The sequence below is a fragment of the Argopecten irradians genome, chromosome 7, assembly GCF_041381155.1.
Source record: "Argopecten irradians isolate NY chromosome 7, Ai_NY, whole genome shotgun sequence".
Taxonomy (NCBI): Eukaryota; Metazoa; Mollusca; class Bivalvia; order Pectinida; family Pectinidae; genus Argopecten; species Argopecten irradians.
The window spans coordinates 16,033,257-16,053,249 of NC_091140.1; the positions used below are offsets into that span (position 1 = coordinate 16,033,257).

The 19,993-nt window shown below is 35.1% G+C and overlaps 2 protein-coding genes across 2 annotated transcripts; one reads left to right on the forward strand and one right to left on the reverse strand.

The window, feature by feature from the left end:
• The first annotated feature begins 355 nt into the window (after positions 1–355).
• LOC138327673 (uncharacterized) lies at positions 356–3,907 on the forward strand. Its single transcript, XM_069273962.1, has one exon. It carries the CDS (start codon positions 387–389, stop codon positions 2,460–2,462), a length of 2,076 nt encoding a protein of 691 aa, XP_069130063.1. The 5' UTR covers positions 356–386; the 3' UTR covers positions 2,463–3,907.
• Positions 3,908–12,824: 8,917 nt separating this feature from the next.
• LOC138327674 (heat shock 70 kDa protein 12B-like) lies at positions 12,825–19,494 on the reverse strand. The gene is made up of 5 exons (XM_069273963.1): positions 19,362–19,494; positions 16,896–17,213; positions 16,177–16,395; positions 15,626–15,773; positions 12,825–15,241 (listed from the first exon to the last, which is right to left on the reverse strand). The coding sequence occupies exons 2-5, from the start codon at positions 17,202–17,204 to the stop codon at positions 14,172–14,174; spliced, it is 1,746 nt and encodes a 581-aa protein (XP_069130064.1). The 5' UTR covers positions 17,205–17,213; positions 19,362–19,494; the 3' UTR covers positions 12,825–14,171.
• Between the last annotated feature and the right edge of the window lie 499 nt (positions 19,495–19,993).

Here is a 19,993-nt window from a genome sequence, read left to right on the forward strand (position 1 = left end):
AGCTATACCGGACAGTGGTTATATAGTCGTACCACTTATGTGCACTCTTTTCAGTAAAGTATTATTAAGACGGCGCCATTCATGGGCAGTGTAGCCTTTAAAAATGGAAAAGAATTTTGCTGATCTTATCAATTCTCATTTTATCACAGGTTTTGTTTTTAATTTATTTTGGTTTTCTGTAATTGATATAGTTTTGTTGTATTTATTAATTGCCACTAACAGTCACTAGACTAAACCTATCTTTGTTTCCTCTTTTTCAGCAGAAAGCCTTAACAGTCAACATGACTGGAAGCTGCCATGCCAGAAAGCGGTTCTGTAGAAAGAGAATTTTGCTCAGATTACTTTTGGCTAGTGCTGTTCTCTATGGGATCATCTATATAGGGTATATGATAGGAATCTCAAACGAAACCAATTATACTCGTTCAAATTCTATAGATCGAGCTTCGTCATCATCCTTAGCTTCTCGTCCTCAAATCGTGATGGGGATGTTGACACCACATACCAATCTCCAATTCCGCGAAGGACAGCGAGCTACATGGATTTCAGCAATACGAATTTTGGAGTCTGAGATTCCTTTTCGTATTACTTACAAGTTTCTTATTGATCGTCCAACAAATGACACCATTGCAGAAAACAAAAAGTACAACGACATTGTTTTTCTAAATGCAACAAGTCAAGGAAGAGGTGTGAAATTTGGAGAGAAGATGTATCTGTGGTTCAAATACATACACGAACATTACCCAGATGCATTACTTGGTGGAAAAGTTGATGATGACGTTTTCCTATGTGTACCACAGATTTTTAATAGACTGAATGAACTAAAATCGTCGACATTGTATTACGGTTGGTCACATGGTTCAGGTAAAAAGGTGAATATTGTCACGCGGATGGATGAGATGTTTGTGATTCTAGGAAGAGATCTGATAGGACGGATCGCTAAACGTAAGTATTGTGGAGAACCGAAGTGTAGTAAGACTGAGGACTTAATAGATACCAACTTTGGAGGGACTTCTATAGGTTCCTGGCTGTCCGCATATGACGATATTGATTATCAACGTGACAACGCTAAAATCCTTCATATGGGTCGTGGAGCAGAAGCAAAAATTCTAACATACATAAAACCTGACTTCTGTTTAAAATACGTCCTCAACCATAAGTCATCTGTGGAGATAATGAAACGTCTCCATGAATATAATAAACCAACACCTGTCCGTTTGTCACCTGGCAAGTTCGTTAACTCTGTGGTTAGGTCTTCTCTCGACAAAATCATCGGATCTTCGGAAACACCTTCACGACCCTCGCTCCACAAATTTGTTGGTGCCGTGACCGGGTCAATGTTTTCGGGAGATGTCGTAAGGACACGCTTGCCAGAGCCTCTAACAAACCCTCACACATCTGTAGCGGTCATGGACAAGATGCCTGCATGTGATAACTGGGGAGTAGTCACAACGATTTTCTCTGCTTCGAAAGCTGTGAAAAACATGGCATTGCTTTCGCAATGGTGCGTGGTAATTGTAGCGGACAAGAAAACACCAGATGAAGGTACGTACATATCTGAAATGAAGCTAAACCAGACTAATATACAACGAATCAAATATCTCTCAGTTACTGAACAGGGTGCCTTGTATCCTTTATTGACGGACGTGATACCGCTAAATCACTTCGGAAGGAAGAACATAGGATACATGTACGCCATCCACCACAAGGCTAAATACGTGTGGGATTTCGATGATGACAATGATGGAACAGTAGATTTAAATGATTTCAAATCTCCTTTCAGTTATGTCACAGATTGTGCAAGTACAACTCATCTACTTGTGAACCCTTATCCATACTTTGGAGTTGAGGAAACCTACACATGGCCAAGAGGTTTTCCATTACAAGATATAAAGAACAAAACGACATTACCTAAATTATGCAATTCATCAGATGCCATTCAGCTTGGCATTGTGCAGTCACTAGCAAATCAACAACCGGATATTGATGCTATTTATCGGATGTCACGTGACGCCCCGTTTAATTTTCGCGCCACACGGAAGTCTCATAAACCATTTGTTGTGCCTGGGAAAAAATTTGCTCCACTTAATGCTCAAGCAACACTTTGGTTAACCCCTACCTTTCCGTACATAGCGCTACCTATCAGTGTGAATGGGCGCGTCAGTGACATCTGGAGAAGTTACATTGCACAATATTTCCTACACAGAGAAAACATCCACGTAGCATTTTCGCCACCGTATGTAACACAAGAAAGGAATGCTCATGACAGTTTGAGAGATTTTAATGCAGAATTGGATATCTATCAGAAAGTTAAGCAATTGGTGCATTTTCTTTCATCTGAACAATCTCCTTATTTAAGTATTGTAGATTTGTATAAAAGTTTATATATGAGGAACTATCTAGAGGAACTAGATATTCAATTCATTGAGGCTTGGAAGAAGACATTGAAAAGCTTAGAAATGTAAAATAAGGGGTTTGTATTCACTCCTTGCAAATAACTAAATGTCCATTGTCACCATAAGTTATGTGTAAGTTCTACCAACAAATACTTCGGAGAAGAAATCGCTTACAAGACTTAGGCAATCCGGTGTATGGAAAGCATACTGCTCATGTGTAACCCAACACTAACGATGTCTATAACAAATACATATCGAAAATTGGAATATTTTGGATGTGGTTATACGTTAGCTTACTTACTGTTTGGCTTCAAAGCGCCGACCTTTCACACACCACAATTTGACTACGTATTTATTATTGTTTGGAAAAAGAAAATAAACACGTCTACACGCTTATTATTATATGAACACGTACTCTTATAGTTGAAGGATTTATACGTAACGACAAAGGGCAACTGCGTTATACAATACAAATCAATCTTCAGTATTTTTATCTTGTTAAGATCAGAGTTTACAGAGCACAGCAAAAAAAGTCAAATTTAAACGCCCAGAAATTTCACCAATCTAGATATTTAAATACAAAAACGCCCTTCTCCCAACCGACGACGCCAAAACATTCAAATTCATGGTAACGCAATGTCTGTTGAGAAAAAAAAACCGAACAGGCCATGATACAAATGTTACCGCACTGATATAGGGGGAATTGATGTGCGAATTCGGAATGTGACAACACGTTATTTTGTTGTGAATATCTAACGGTATTATAAAGTTATCTAGGGATTCGTGTCGGTATTACAGTATTATCAATAGAGAATTGTAATGCCGTTTGTAAGTGAATGTTAGTAAGGTCGTTTATGAGTGGAAGTTTGTAATGTCGTTTGTAAGTGAAAGTTTGTAAGGCCGTTTGTAAGTGAATGTTTGTAATGTCGTTTGTAAGTGAAAGTTTGTAAGGCCGTTTGTAAGTGGATGTTTGTGAGGTCGTTTGTAAGTGAATGTTTGTAATGTCGTTTGTAAGTGAAAGTTTGTAAGGCCGTTTGTAAGTGGATGTTTGTGAGGTCGTTTGTAAGTGGATGTTTGTAAGGTCGTTTGTGAATGGATGTCTGTAAGGTCGTTTGTAAGTGGATGTTTGTAAGGTCGTTTATGAGTGGATGTTTGTAAGGTCGTTTGTAAGTGGATGTTTGTAATGTCGTTTGTAAGTGGATGTTTGTGAGGTCGTTTGTGAGTGGATGTTTGTAAGGTCGTTTGTAAATGGATGTTTGTAAGGTCGTTTGTAAGTGGATGTTTGTATGGTCGTTTATAAGTGAGTGTTTGTAAGGTCAATAAATTATCAATATTTATATTTATTGTAAGTTATTGCATTGATTTCAAATCAGCAATTTATTTTTTTCATTATTTATGTATCAACAGAATGTGTTGAGTGTCTATTTGTTGATATTAGTTCTGTTCACCACGACAGATACAGGCTGTAAGTCTATATGTTTATAACATCCACTAAGGGAGATTCTCACAAATCTCACAAAACAGACAAATATTTGATATGCGGAATTACAAACACTTGCATAAATAGACATGTATTACGTCATTTAAATAGATTATGATATATTTTCATAAAAGAGATGATGAAAAGATAAGTATATTTATATAAATAGAGATGCAATATAAACATTTTAAGTCATTGTAAGATCGTTAACGACAAACATTTAATGTATAAGACGAACTACAAATGAAAGTGAATTTCAATACAAAATCGACAGTAGTAGAAAAATTCATCATAAATTATCTGAAAATCTGTAAACTGAAACGAAAAGCATTTTGTCCGGTGTTATTGATAGTAAGTCATCGTCTATTCTGTTGTCATATGTAAACGGAACAGAGACATTATTCCGTCTTTGCATATTACATAGTTACCTCCCTTGCGATTAGTATCCATTGTGACGTCATTGTTTTTTTGTGTGAATCTCACGTCGGTTTCAATGAAGACTGTGACGTTACGCTCGCAAACACATGGCGTCACAATCAATACCTGTCCATAAGGGCAGATAACTCTAATATGCAAATACGGAATAAGGTGTGTAGCATCCTAAGGGATGGAGTTTAAATAGTGTTCATTTTTTACCCTGGCCTTTAACATATTTTATTAAAATTATGCTCGATTTTGTAAGCGCTATATGTTCAAATGATTAAAATTAGCCTTCATTCAGTATAACAGGAATTGATTTTTCCAAAAAGAATTCTTTAATTATCTGAAGTCCCATATAATTTATTAATGCATAAGTGATTGAATGATGAGCGTTGCGATGCAATGAGACCATAAACTCATTGTCTCTTCATTTTATTGTTAAGCACACATTGAATTGTCACAAAAGCACTTATCGACAGGACCTATATCAAAGTACTTTAGTGACTTTCTAGTTGTTATGGTTTGAACAGAGATAAAAGACTCAATTGCTTTTTCAAAACATAAACAGATTTTATTAAACCTCATATCTCGCCATATTCCATCCATTTTACAATGGTAAACGTATCCAGCATGATATCACAAAGGAATAACTGGCCAATGCATCGAAGCTAAATATTTGTATCCGTTTTAGTAAACAACACAGAAATGTTAACAAACACATATGTTTTTCACATAAATGTCTCATGCGTTAAGATTTGCTTAAAGATGCTCAACCGCACACCATGCGTAAACGATACGCATCATTTGAACAATAATTGATGTTGACTTATGTAATTTTATGTTTTATTAACACAAAATAAAATATGAAATTACTTGTTACGCTTTTTGTGGTCGCGCAATCTGTACTACATTTCATATAGGGGATAGTGCTATGAACGCAATTAATTATTTTTGATATTTTCATCTTTAAGTAAAATAAGAAGCACAAACTTTCTGATGGTGGTACTAATGTAAAGTAAGTAACTGTTGTAACAGACAAAATACTGCTTTGCTTGCTCTTTTTTTATAGAGAAAAACTACCATTCGTCATCGGTGTAGCATCTTTAAGGTTTAGGATTTAAAATAATACTGTTCAAGCAAATCAATAGTTCATATTGTTTTCATCTCATTATAAAGTTGCTTTCTAGTCGTTGATATGGATGAATAGAGATAAAAGTTTCATTTATATTTTTTTTGTTATTCAAAATACTCCCAGCTTTTACTTAATCACATATCTCACCATATTCCATCCATAATTGAATGGTAAAAACATCCAGCATAATATCCAAGTCTCTTGCTTGGGATTATATCCCATCCGTTATACGTGTAATCTAACATTGAGAATTCCATTACAGCGAAACAAGTGGCCAGTGCAAAGAAGCAATGATACTTGTATCTGTGTAAACTAAACAATATAGAAACGTCAACGAACACATATGTTTTTCATATAAATGTCCCGGCGTTTTATATTGCGTTACACAATTATTCATTTGTACAAATAAACTTACATTCACTTTAATACTAACCTTTCTTATCTTTTTCGAAAAACGTAATTGTAATTTGCAAATAAATTTAGAATGTTAAATTAATATTTAGTCTATGGAACGTATGTGATCATCATAATGATATTTCAAAAGTCGCTTCTGATTGATCATTGAAATTGCGTGATAATTTTATGGTCACAAGTGACTCCAAAGAAATTTGGAATTTGACGGAGTTAGTTATGGTCGATCTAGATTGAATTTTACAGAAAATTGAAATACATTTCCATGCTATAAAGTTAAAGACCAAGCTCGAAGTGTGTGTTTTTAAATATAAACCATAAACCATTTATGGGTTTATTTAAAGTTCTTAAGTGGTATTAAGCCCCAGAGCAGTATATAAATAACATTGATGACTGGTACTGTATAACGCTTTAAATTCGCGGGGTCAGTATTTCTCGTGGTTCTCCTAAAATTCTTTAAACTAATATTCCTAGGTAAGCCTATGAGTTTCTGAAAAATCGCGACTTTAAGAAAATACATGGAAATTAAGCGATATTTTCAACGCAAAATCCCTTATAGTTACTGAAAACAAATGTCTCATCGAGAAAAATAGTAATTTGTTGACGCAATGACGTCACGAGGCTGTATTGCATGAGTAGCCATGCTATACAGCCTCAGGCGACATGTGTGTATTGCATGAGACCAGCCAGTATTAATTATGTATGAGAAAAGAGAAAATATATTAATCGGTCGCCAGGTATAAAGCCACGTGCGGTTTAATTGACAGCTGACGATCCACCAAATCTCTCATACCTACGGATGTGATATACTGGTTTATCCCATGCAATATACTTTTGTCGCATGATGCAGTAATGACTACTCATGCAATACAACTTTGTAACATCACTGTGTCAGAATTACTATTTTCTGAATGAATTTAACGTTATTACAAGAAAACATGCTTTTTTTACAACAACCGGATTTGCGTTGGATATCAGCAATTTTCATGTGTGGATAATAATTGACTTGCAGCTGCGATAACTTCGAACTTACTTCTTGAAATGGCGTGCTATCATGATTTAGAGACAGATACTCTTTCATGTGTGATTATGAAGGATAGGGATATTCTATTCTCGGGTTTTACATTATGTATTTTGTGACCCTCGGGTAGACTTTCTCTATCCTTCACATCCACATATAAAAGAATCGTATATTATCAAGGCGGATGAAGTCAGAGATAGCCCTGTAATAACACAGCTTTAGAACCGCAAGGCATCTGGCAGAGGATGTCTCATTACGTCCAGAATAAGATCGTCACGGGTTTGTGATTTATCGTAAATAACTCTTATCACAATTGTCAAAAAAAAGATATTCATCGACCAAGTAGTATGTACATAAACACCAATGTGTCCTTGCCAAATCGCCCGACCGGACATCCCAGTGATTGAGAAACTACATTGAATATGTCTGTATTCACTTGTGTTCGTACCACCTTTAACTTATTCAAACCACTGTCAAATCCCTATGTATGACCTTGTTTTTTCTCTTGTTTTCATGTCTTCATTTTGTCATTTGACAGTTTAAATCCAAAATTATAATGTTGCATACACATGTTGCGTAAGACTGTTCATGGATTGTTTGCTTGCGTGCAATATGCTACACTTCTGATTTTCTAAAGTATTTGTCAACCCCTTGACAGAAACGAATACATTTTTTTTCTAATGCGCAATTAGAATATTAAAGGTAATTTACTGATAAAAAGAAACATAGTCACAATTTTATGAAAAAGAGAAAAAAAATCTACGGTAACCGTATTTCTATATAAAAGACGAGCTGGTGTTAAAACATAGCCGAAGATCCTGAAAACAAAACTATCAAAGGACATGGGAGGCGATAGAGGTTAAGGGAAACTGTTATTTGTATGGAATATCCCAATGACCTTGGACCAGTGTTATATAAATGTCCAATGACCTTGGACCAGTGTTATATAAATGTCCAATGACCTTGGACCAGTGTTATATAAATGTCCAATGACCTTGGACCAGTGTTATATAAATGTCCAATGACCTTGGACCAGTGTTATATAAATGTCCAATGACCTTGGACCAGTGTTATATAAATGTCCAATGACCTTGGACCAGTGTTATAGAAATGTCCAATGACCTTGGACCAGTGTTATATAAATATCCAATGACCTTGGACCAGTGTTATATAAATGTCCAATGACCTTGGACCAGTGTTATATAAATGTCCAATGACCTTGGACCAGTGTTATATAAATACCACACACAAGATCGACCAAGAGCTGGAGGATTAACTAAATGAGTTGGTACAGATAGATATGTTTTAGATCATAAAATAAATGCTTATACGAGATGCACTTTTAAAGTTTCAAAAAGACATATAATTAAAAACAGATTCACCTAAAATGTTCCTATATCATGGTATCTTGAAAGTGGTTTTCTCATCGGAGGGAGCATTAGGTTTAATTGTTCGTTTTTAACTTCAAAATCGCGGAAGAACACGACCACGTCAGCTTTGTTATTTTTTATGAATCTATGAAATGCGCCGTTACCAGTACCTCCTGATAGAAGAACTTGGAAAGCGTGGTCCACCTTGGTACCGCCCCAGTCTCCACCATTGGCTTTGTGGATTTCCTTTAAGGATCCATCCCGCTGTACCTCATGTACAAATTGAACATTATATATATATACTGTAGTACTGTATATCATATACATATACCGCAAGATATCAGTTATGGATAAGTTCCATTCACTAAAACTGTCAAGAAACCTTTCCATGAATAAAGGTTCCGCAAGATAATAACATGTTTGACAGTTCATTGGATCTAAGATATGAACCCTGCCTACTCTATCTGTCGACGCAATCATCTTTCAATAAGTCTTAGGAGCTACACTGTTGCAGCTATCAATTAACAGTATTGAAAGTTTATCATATCGGATAATTTTATCACATGTATTCAAACTCTCTGACTTCCGTGGTACACGACGAGGTATACATGTACAACTCCATCAAAATTTGTAACATTCTCCATTCCATAGAAATACATTAAAACACATTTATAACGAATATGCTTTCAACGATATCATGGTTATAATGCAGTGATTTTCATTCACGTCAAAGTTCCTAAAAGATTCTGTAGTAAATGTTTAACAATTTATGTTATAACGAAGTGATTCCGTTGGTCCCTAGAGATTCTTTATAACCGTGGATTAATGTGTACGATTGTATTGTACCCGTGAAATTGTTTAATCTCGGTATTTCTATTGAAGTTAATTTGACACACTATGCCACACCTCTTTTGCTCTTTGAAATGAGGACAATACAATTCAGCAAAAATCAGAGTTTGCAAAATTGTTCTTTTGCTTAGCAGTTTAAGAGGAATTAAGATATTTCGAAGCCGAAGATATTTATACTAAAACCGACACAAAATACCTCATTTGTTATTAATAGTGAATTAGCATATCTCAAAAAATTTTGCAGATACTTCATTACTAATTACTTCCAGCATCCAGAACGAGATATTTTGACCCGGAAGTAAATGTCAGCATACCACCCTCCTCATTCCGTTCCAGAGGAAGGTATTTGCAGTAGAGTCAGCCTCTGGTTCCACAGCAATCTTCAAGTGATTTCTTCCGATGCCAGCCCGTAAAATACACAAAGAGTTCCAAGGTTTAACATTTCAGTAAGCTATCAACATATTGATAGACTATTCTTATAAATTATTTAACCGTTTCATATTCTACGGCCTCCGTAAGGGACATATCTGTGGTATTAAGTTATTATTTTTGATAATTAACATAATGCTACGGATTATTAAATTCATGTATGTTTAATCATCCTTGATAGATCCCTCCATGGGCTCCGTAGTATTCTGTACGATCATTATGATAATTAGCAACACATTGAAGTCTTTACAATTGATGGTAATCTATTCATGACGTGTTGGTACGTATCTTCATAAAGATGTTTATTGATGAGCTGATTTTTCTTTAATAACTTAAAAACGAACTTTGTTATAAATTGTATACCGCTTCAGCAGCCTCTCGCATGAATTGTTTAGAAGCATCGGACCAGATCGCCGGGACAGTGAGGACCCAGAGAATGTCCGACGGTTTTACGCCCGTCATTTGGTTTTGGCATGACGTCATCAGATGATCCTTGAGATACTTGATGGCTGATGTGAATATCTTGATCGCCTTCATGGACTGGACCTGATCATCTTCGATGGTGAAGGAGCGGCTCAAACACTACAGAATAATTAACATAAGCGATAGTAGTGTATGAAAGATCTCTATGGGCCGTTTTACGGTCACTCAGTGATAAGCAAAATATTTTGCATAAAGATACATTAAGTTCAGCTGCATATTGTATGCTATTCAGAATATCCGATTTTTTCTGGGCTCGTAGTAATTTTAAAAGTCAAAGGGTGAAATTAAGCTCATAGAAAGTCTAAATAATTAAAACCTGCTTTAAACTTGGGAAAACAGCGGATGCGTAGTGGACAGATGATACCTTTCATTAAATATGACCTAATTTATGCACTCGACGCAGCTAATGTGACCCTAGGATGAAATCATCTTAAGCAAGTCGTCTCAAGGTTCACATGCAATCTAAAGCTATTAAATCATTGAAAAATCTTAGTTTTCAGAAAAAAAAATAAAATTGTTAATGTTAAAATAGAACAAATGCTTAACTAGGTCACGGTGACCTACTTATTGAATTTTTCATCAGTTTTCTTAACTGAACTTCACAAACCCAATATTTACAGGCAAAAACTGCAAAAAATATTTCTATTCTAACATTTAATTAATTAGGACTTAAACAATGAAAATGTGAATTTTTACCCTTTGACCCCTGAAATTACCATGAGCCCAGAAAAAATAGGATATTCTGAATAGCATACAATATACAGCTGACCCTAATGTATCTTCATGCAAAATAATTTTGCTTGTCACTGAGTTGCCGTAAAACGGCCCACAATGATACCCCTCCTGTGTTGTTTATTGTATAAAGAAGCATATATTCAAACAAATCCAATAGAACTGGAAAATCGTTTATGCTAATTCTAGTCGACTATCAAGCTAAATGCAATGACAGATATGTGGAATATATTTATACGAACTAGAAGATAATTTCCTAAAATTTAAGCAACAGAACCCTTAAAACACTGGTAAGAACTACTGTAAAAACTGACGAAACACTACCATAAGGTTATATCCAATTTGATTAGAAATGAAATTTTTAGTATTAACCCATAATTTTTCTGATTTATTTTTAATTCAAAAATTGTTTGAAGTTGCCGTAATTGCTCCAAATTTCAAACTATCATTTATATAAATTATCATGTTTACACAAATATTACATCACAATTTAATAACATTTACTTTCCTGAAAAAGGTCATATTAACTTCCAAATCGTCCAAAGTATCGCCATCCTTCTTCTTCGTCAAGAGCGAGATCGGAATACTTGTCTTCAGCTTCAAATCCGAAGGAATGAAAATCCTCGTTGGGTTTAACAAAAAGACATGTGGATGTTTTAATGACATAAGACCTCCAGAACCCGCTCCCCAGTCATTGGAAGAAACCTTTAGTGGGTCCCGTTTGTACTCGTGGAGGAAAGAGAAGGCATACCCCGAGTATGTGGTCCCGAAGTCAATGGCAGCCACAAGTAGGTGCCCCTCTGAGATAGCCATTCGTTCCGTCTGAATTTTGTAATGATAAATATGCATTTATGTCGGCCGCTTCGAGACAGGTATTCTTCTGTGACGTTTGCTTTTCCACGAAAATTCAAGAAGGTAAATAAGGTCTAGTTTTCACAAGCTGAACTCCTTACAAAGATAGGTTGCTATATCTTTTACATTAAAAACTTGAAGGGCCAGGGTCTTAAACATAGTATCAGAGGTAAACCACCATCGTGCAGTATTGTTACAAGTACTTAGTTGAAACTAAAAAGCCAAAGAAAAATGAACATTTTGTCTAAATATTTGCTCATTATGAGGGAATGGAAATGTTTAAAAACGAATTATTGCTTAGTAACAAGGAACTAGCATATCATTATTGCTTGGTAACAAGGAACTAGCATATCATTACTGCTTGGTAACAAGGTACTAGGATATCATTATTGCTGGATATCAATGTACTAGGATATCATTATTGTTTGATAACGAAGTACTAGGATATCATTATTGTTTGGTATCAATGTACTAGGATATCATTATTGTTTGGTAACAAGGTACTAGGATCTCATTATTGCTTGGTAACAAGGTACTAGGATATCATTATTGTTTGGTAACGAAGTACTAGGATATCATTATTGTTTGGTATCATTGTACTAGGATATCATTATTGTTTGATAACGAAGTACTAGGATCTCATTATTGCTTGGTAACAAGGTACTAGGATATCATTATTGTTTGATAACGAAGTACTAGGATCTCATTATTGTTGGTAACAAGGTACTAGGATATCATTATTGTTTGGTAACAAGGTACTAGGATATCATTATTGTTTGGTAACAAGGTACTAGGATATCATTATTGTTTGATAACGAAGTACTAGGATCTCATTATTGCTTGGTAACAAGGTACTAGGATATCATTATTGTTTGGTATCAATGTACTAGGATATTATTATTGTTTGGTAACAAAGTACTAGGATCTCATTATTGCTTGTTACAGCTTTTTACAGAACAATACTTACTTACGCCTACATCAGCTACTTGAGCAGACACAGACTCCGACAAAATATGGACTTTGACATTCACAATACGTAAAAGTCTCAGTATTACTTCCATTTGTAAAATAATAGTTTTTACCAAGATTTGCCTGTTGGGTAGGTGTATTGCCTTATCTGTTTTCAATGACCCCATACGAGTGGCAGGATTCGAATCTATACTCAAAATATATTTTTCATCCATTGATGCTGTGGTTGGTAAAACTATAGAAAAATAGTGAAAATATAGACTACACTTATTCAAGTTGTGGTTATATGTTTAATTTTTTGAAAATGTTAAAAAACAACAACATCACTTGATATACACTTTGTTATAGAGTGAATATGTATAACAATATATAAAAATTCGAGGTTGAAATATAGGTGAAAAATGATAAATTTCTAATCACGTTATGCTGAATGATACTGACAATAGTTAAATAACTTGATTAGTTGGATAAAAACAGACGAAGTGCAATGAATTTATAAGCTAAATGAAGGAACTCTTATAACACTACATCTAGAGTACTCGATGGTATGATTTTGATATCGCCAACTATTTGTTAGAAGTGTCACCAAAACCCGTCCCAAGAAACTAAGAATCAAACAAAACAAATCATATTCATATTGACCATCAGGTACGCATATTTTGACACAATATCCGGTATAATTTCTTTTTCACATTTTCAATATGAGAATATAGCAGAACAATATTGATTATATTTTCAGCAATGCTGTTTTAATGATTTAGCTTCAACCTACAAAATGTTAAAAATGCATAATGCTAAAAAAATATTAAACAAAGCAAATATCTGCATAATAAATAATAAGTGAGTGATAGACGGTTGATGGAAAATAGATAAAAAGTGGAATAATAAAGTGGGATAAATGTTCAATAAAAATATAGGTTTATATTAAATAAAAGTGAATTTTCTTAAAGGAGAATCGTCAGTGTCAAAGTCAATATAACATACGTTTCAAAACGTTGCTGATACTGTATAGTAGTGCACCTTTTAAAAACTACATCACGATGTATGCAAAAAGCATTTTTTACCGATTGAAACTTTCACGATATAGCTACATGTATTTCTTGGTTGATTGAAGTTTTCGTGACTTCATCCATTTTCAAAATTACCTTCTACAAATATTGCCAAATATCGAGTATACGTAGTTTGTTTTGGATATGAAAATGTGTAGCATTTCCCGCCATACAAGTTGATCGACCCACTTTCTTGACATGAAAATTGCAAACATTATAAAAATATTGACCTTAGCTCATGTTAAAAAACATTAACAAAACCGTCTTTGCATTTATAAAACACAAACTTCATATAATCTCAAATACGATTTAATTCCCTACGGATTTGATATTTTATTATATACCACCATATAACCTTATGTTTTAATTAACATCATTATTAGTCATTACTAGTGCCCCACTATAAAAAGAAAAAAAGACGCAATCCAAAATTTCACGTGTTTGGTAGATGATATTTAACATGTTTTCTATCTATAACACAAATCAATAAAATATACATAAGTATCTAGTTTTGTTATCTGTTTTGATATTACCGATAATATGTTCAGAAACAAACAAAACACACTATGAATTTTCTTTCACTACAGAAAGTCGAACGCCGCTGTAACCGATTTCCCGGTATCTTCATTGGTTGCTTTTACTTCAAGTTCTGTGTTACTGAAGGTCATCTGTACTTTGACCGATCTGTCACGTCCCTTAGAAGTGTCCGGCATGGCGACAGTCATTTGTCCAATCTTAGTACATCCGGAGTCTGTAGTGTACATCGGGTCCCTCTCAGTAGAAACAAATACTCTTAATGTCATGGAAGTATCATGTGGCTCCGCAGGAGTGTAAGATTGTACCACTTGAGGTTGTCCAATATCAACAGTGTCGCCAACGCGTACATGGATGTCAAAAATGTTGTCACACCTCACTGCTCCATTTGATCTAACAACACGGTAGGATATATTATGCTTTGCTTCGTCAAACTCATGTGTGACTGCCACACCATACGTGTATTTACAAATCCTGGATTTGATAGCCCTTGGCTCATGCCCAAAGATCACCGCCCCTTTCAAAACTGCCAGCCCGGCGTCCTTTGGCACAATCATTCGAAGGTTTGGGAAGTTCCTCCTGATTCCATCCTGAAGCACGAGGGATTCAGAAAACCCTCCGACCATCAGGATACTCTTCACTCCTCTAGCAGAAGGTTCTTCTAACAGCTTCCTCAAATGTTCCACGATTTGTTTGACTGGATCCTTGAATAACGCTTTTGCCCTTTCTCCGCTCACTCGGAGCTTGTCACCAACAAGAGACAAGTTACCTTTGAAATATTGCCTTGATTTCACAATTGCAGCCATATCCTGGGTATTCTCGTCCTTGCATGCCTCATTCATAGATGTTGGTATCTTGAAAGTGGTTTTCTCATCAGAGGGAGCATTTGGTTTAATTGTTCGTTTTTTAACTTCAAAATCGCGGAAGAACTCGACCATGTCTGCTTTGTTGTTTTCCATGAATCTATGAAATGCGCCGTTACCAATGATTCCTGATAGGAGAACTTGGAAGGCGTGGTCCACCTTAGTACCGCCCCAGTCTCCACCATTGGCCTTGTGGATTTCCTTCAGAGATCCATCCCGCTGTACCTCGTGTATCGTAATGTCTATTGTACCGCCTAAAAAGACAATGATTACCTATCCTAGAAACTCAGCTTTGATAAATAAAATATACATCGTTTTATTTGTCAGATCGCCCGCGGACTGCTTTAATGATTCTACTTGCTATTTAACAGTCAATTTATAAATTAAATAAAATGTTCATAATCTTTTTTTCTTTGTGTAAACTTGAGTAAACGTAACAACTGCCGACAGATGAAACTCAATTGTATTAGAGATAGGATGGTGTCCAATATGATGGTTGAACATTAAAGGGAGTTTGCATGTATTTTATTTAATATAGCTTCCTTGAACCGACACTATAAACTTATACCATATATATTTATGACAGATAACAGTATCGCAAAACCGTATAAAGTAACTTCCTACTTAGAAATACCTACCTCCAGCATCCAGAACGAGGTATTTTGAACCAGAAGTGAATGTCTGAATACCACTCTCTCCCTTCCGTTCCAGAGGAAGGTACTTGCAGTAAAGTGAGGCAGCCTCTGGTTCCAGAGCAATCTTCAAGTGATTCCCTCCGATGCCAGCCTGGTAAAATACAGGTAATTAAATACAACTGAAATTCACAAACAATGGATTTGCAGGCAAAAACTGCAAAAATAACCTTTCTACTGTGATATTTGATTAAGTATACTTAAATTAAGAAAACATAAATTCTCATCCTTTGACTTTTGTTCTCTGAAATTAAAATAACCATGAACCAAGGAAAAATCGGATGTTCTGAATAGCATACAAAATGCAGCTAACATTTGTGTATCTTAATGCAAAATATCTTATCAATGAGATAATGTGTCCTTTATGCAACACAATAAGACATTCAGAATTGATATAAAGATATTCAGTATGTTTGACAGGGGGATTTGTATTCGTTGCAATTAAAGAAGAACTGCCGATCATTTTACGATTATAAGATTCATAGCAAAACGCGTACCGCCTCAGCAGCCTCTCGCATGAACTGTTTTGAGGCGTCGGACCAGATCGCCGGGACAGTGAGGACCCAGAGGATGTCCGACGGTTTTACGCCCGTCATTTGGTTTTGGCATGACGTCATCAGATGTCCCTTGAGATACTTGATGGCTGCTGTAAATACCTTGATCGCCTTCATGGACTGGCCCTGATCATCTTCGAGGGTAAAGGAGCGGCTTAAACACTTCAGAATAATTAACGTAGGTGATACAAAATATCTGCTGTTTAGTGTATAAGCCTACATCCAACAAATTCATTAGAACTGGAAAACCTTGAATGGTGAACTTACGAGCTAGATCTAAACAGAGAACAATAGCTTCAAACCATTTGTATGAACTACATTATAGATTTCCAAAAGTACTTATTATTTTATGTTAATTTGAAACGAACTTTTGGATCTGTTTTCTCACTTTATCTCCAATTTAGTTATGAGTTTAGGCATCGCTAAATAAATATAACATCTCTGTTTTAATCACATTATTACCTCCCCTGATATAATTACAATTTCTCCTGTTATTCCTTATAATGTATGACATCATATTGCTAATAAAACGCAATCGCCTAAAATCGCGATGATCGAAGGTGATAGCGAAATTTGAAATATGAATACTTCAATAAACACATTGCCATTGATATGGATTAAAAACGAAAAAAAAACCCAGAGAAATGGAGTTCCATACTCACTCTATTTTCATAAAGTTTCATTTTAAATCGTCGAAAGTATCGCCATCCTTCTTGTTCGCCGTCCAGAGCGAGATCGGAATACTTGTCTTCAGCTTCAAATCCGAAGGAATGAAAGTCCTCGTTGGGTTTAAAGAGAAGACATGTGGATGTTTTTAATGACATAAGACCCCCGGATCCCACTGCCCAGTCATTGGACGAAACCTTTAGTGGGTCCCGTTTATACTCGTGGAGGAAGGAGAAGGCGTACCCAGAGTATGTGGTCCCGAAGTCAATGGCTGCCACAAGTAGGTGTCCCTCTGTGATAGCCATACTTTTGTTCTGGAAAAATAGAGAATTTAAAAAGAAAAGTTATAACTATATGTAAAACATCCAAGAATGGCATGATAACCCAACGTTGTCGTGACGTCACAATAGAGACATTGATTGTTGATTTGGAAACAGAACTCCTTGAAGAATTAATGGACTTGACCTATCGCCAGACGATCATTAACCACGCCCTCAATTATCTTCATTATCAGCTGTTGCTACGGCTGCTTAGCTAACATAAAGATGGCGTCTGTATCACTATTACATCTAGATTATAGTTACCATTAGATTTAACTTTATTTTCTTGATACTAGAGATAGGGAGTAATAATTGAGAGATATTTTGAGAATGAGATACATATATTTAAAAAAAATATGACGATGAGAAGGGAGAGAAGGGAGTTGAGAAGGGAGAGAAGGGAGTTGGTAGAAAATAGTGAAAAGTAACAATGTCTGGTGATGATGTGGTAAGGGAAGTAACTCTTAAACATAATGTATTCAATGTTTTTCGTTTCGTCAATATTTACTGCATTGTTATACTCCATCATTTTATTATAATCTGAGTTGATTATCTTTGGAGTGTTATCATGTTTTAACAAGGTAATTGCATCTTGAGATTGACCGATACATTTACACAGGATACACGTGACACAAATATATTATTTATTGAGATATTGGACACACGTATCTACTTTGATTATGCAATTGCCTGCACTGGTTCAGTAGTTTATTAACTCAACACCTGCTTGATTATGTAGATATCTCGTCACGTACTCTCAGCCTATTGTTCATATTGTTTTATGATTATTTGGTGCTCACATATCATGCTAACGATCATTCAGATTCATTATTTTGCTGAAGTTTTCAAACGTATAACAATAACAGAACATGACAATAAAATTTAAGAGAGAGATGAATCAAGAGAAGAAGACGGAGATATGGCAATACAGAAAAAGGAATAGGGCTAAGAGAAGAGAGAGAGAGAGAGAGAGAGAGAGAGAGAGTACATGATAAATATGCGGTCTTAAACCAGCAATGCACTTCTTTTTAAGGCTAAACTAATATATTTAAACAAAGGTTAGTTAATTTCCTTAACATTGTAATTATTTAAAAGATGAATTGATTCCAACACGCTTGGGTTTCTTACATATCATTGTTTTACATATTTGTCCATTAAATCGTTATAAACATTGCATTTGATTATGAAATGAAATTCGTTTTCAATATCATTTTCATTACAAAGTGTCATTTTCTCCGATTTCTTGATAAATTTCTTTATCTTCCTCTTTCGATATGTAGGTCATGGACATGATTAATCGTATCTTTATATTTTTTGTCTAACGGTTCAACTATGTCTGACAAAATGGAGAAGTGATAAGATCTTTGTATGAATTACCTTTGGATTTGTTAATGGCAATTGTACATTATAACATATTTTTATCAAATAGTCTAAAACATCATTATAATCATTTATGTCACTATTTTGCTTTAATAAAATAAGATAAACTGATTCCCACAGTTTACAAACATTTTTTCTTCATACCCCGATGAAATTAAAAAAATGTGGACATCAATGCTTAAATGATTTTAAGAAGATAACCGAAAATATCTCTGAAGTTATTTGATTGAATAAGGAATATAACAAATCTTCTTTCCCTATGAAATTATGCTATAGAGTATCGCAAACTCTATTAATTAAGTAATATTCATGATTTATAAACAAATGCGTCTTACATACAAAGTCATATATATAAATAAATCTTATTGGAAAATATTTTTGATATTAATCTATGGCTGGTACTTTCGGTTTGTATATATAAACTACACTGATCTAATGGGGGAAGGGAGGGGTCAAAGAAATTACTTCCTTGTCAGAACTCACACATCTGGATGGTTGTAATAGACATTTTACAAATTTCATTAGTTTTTTTTCCCCATTTTCTTATTTGAAATCATACAATGCCTATGCTATCATCTCGACAATGCTGATAACTTATGATTCATTTTAGGTACTATAAGTCGTAAATGAAAGAAAAACTAAGAACGGTAGTAAGGCAATTTCACAAATATCTTTGGATAGATAATATTTTTATTTAATCAGAAAATATAAGTATAGTCAAAATTCAACCACAAACTAATATCTTATGATGCATATACTCACCTGTTGTCAAATATGTCGACCTCATACGACAAATTTCCCCAACCGTCGAGCTAGCTGTCGGCCGCTATGAGACAGGTATGTAATTCTTAGTACTAAGCGATTCCACGAAAAACCGGAACAGGTATAAACAACGTCTAGTTTAAACATGTTACAAGGATAGAACACATTATATTTATATTTTTGTTTGAACATAAAGAGAGGATTATCAGAGAGAATATTTTACTGAACAATATTTTGTGTTATTTGATTAATTAATGAATCAATTAATTGAGTAAGTTAGAGTAAGTAAGTAAGGTAAGAAGGAAGGAAGGGAAGGAAGGGAAGGAAGGGAAGGAAGGAGGAAGGAAGGAAGGAAGGAAGGAAGGAAGGAAGGAAGGAAGGAAGGAAGGAAGGAAGGAGAAGGAAGGAAGGAAGGAAAGGAAGGAAGGAAGGAAGGAAGGGAAGGAAAGGAAGGAAGGAAGGAAGGAAGGAGGAGGGAGGGGGGGAGGGAGGGAGGAGGGAGGAGGAGGGAAGGAAGGAAGAAGGAAGGAAGGAAGGAAGGAAGGAAGGAAGGAAGAGGAAGGAAGGAAGGAAGGAAGGAAGAAGGAAAATGATTATTTGCCAGGGAGTTGTGAGAAGATAGGGAAGATAGG

Excerpts from the sequence above, each read along its gene's own strand:
- LOC138327673 (XM_069273962.1), top strand. The coding sequence starts at position 387 with ATGATAGGAATCTCAAACGAAACCAATTATACTCGTTCAAATTCTATA.
- LOC138327674 (XM_069273963.1), bottom strand. The coding sequence starts at position 17,204 with ATGGCTATCACAGAGGGACACCTACTTGTGGCAGCCATTGACTTCGGG. Across the intron at positions 15,774-16,176 it reads TGCGAGAGGCTGCTGAGGCG|GCTGGCATCGGAGGGAATCA; the intron begins GTACGCGTTTTG and ends GTATTTTACCAG. Across the intron at positions 15,242-15,625 it reads CCTCGTTCTGGATGCTGGAG|GCGGTACAATAGACATTACG; the intron begins GTAGGTATTTCT and ends TTGTCTTTTTAG.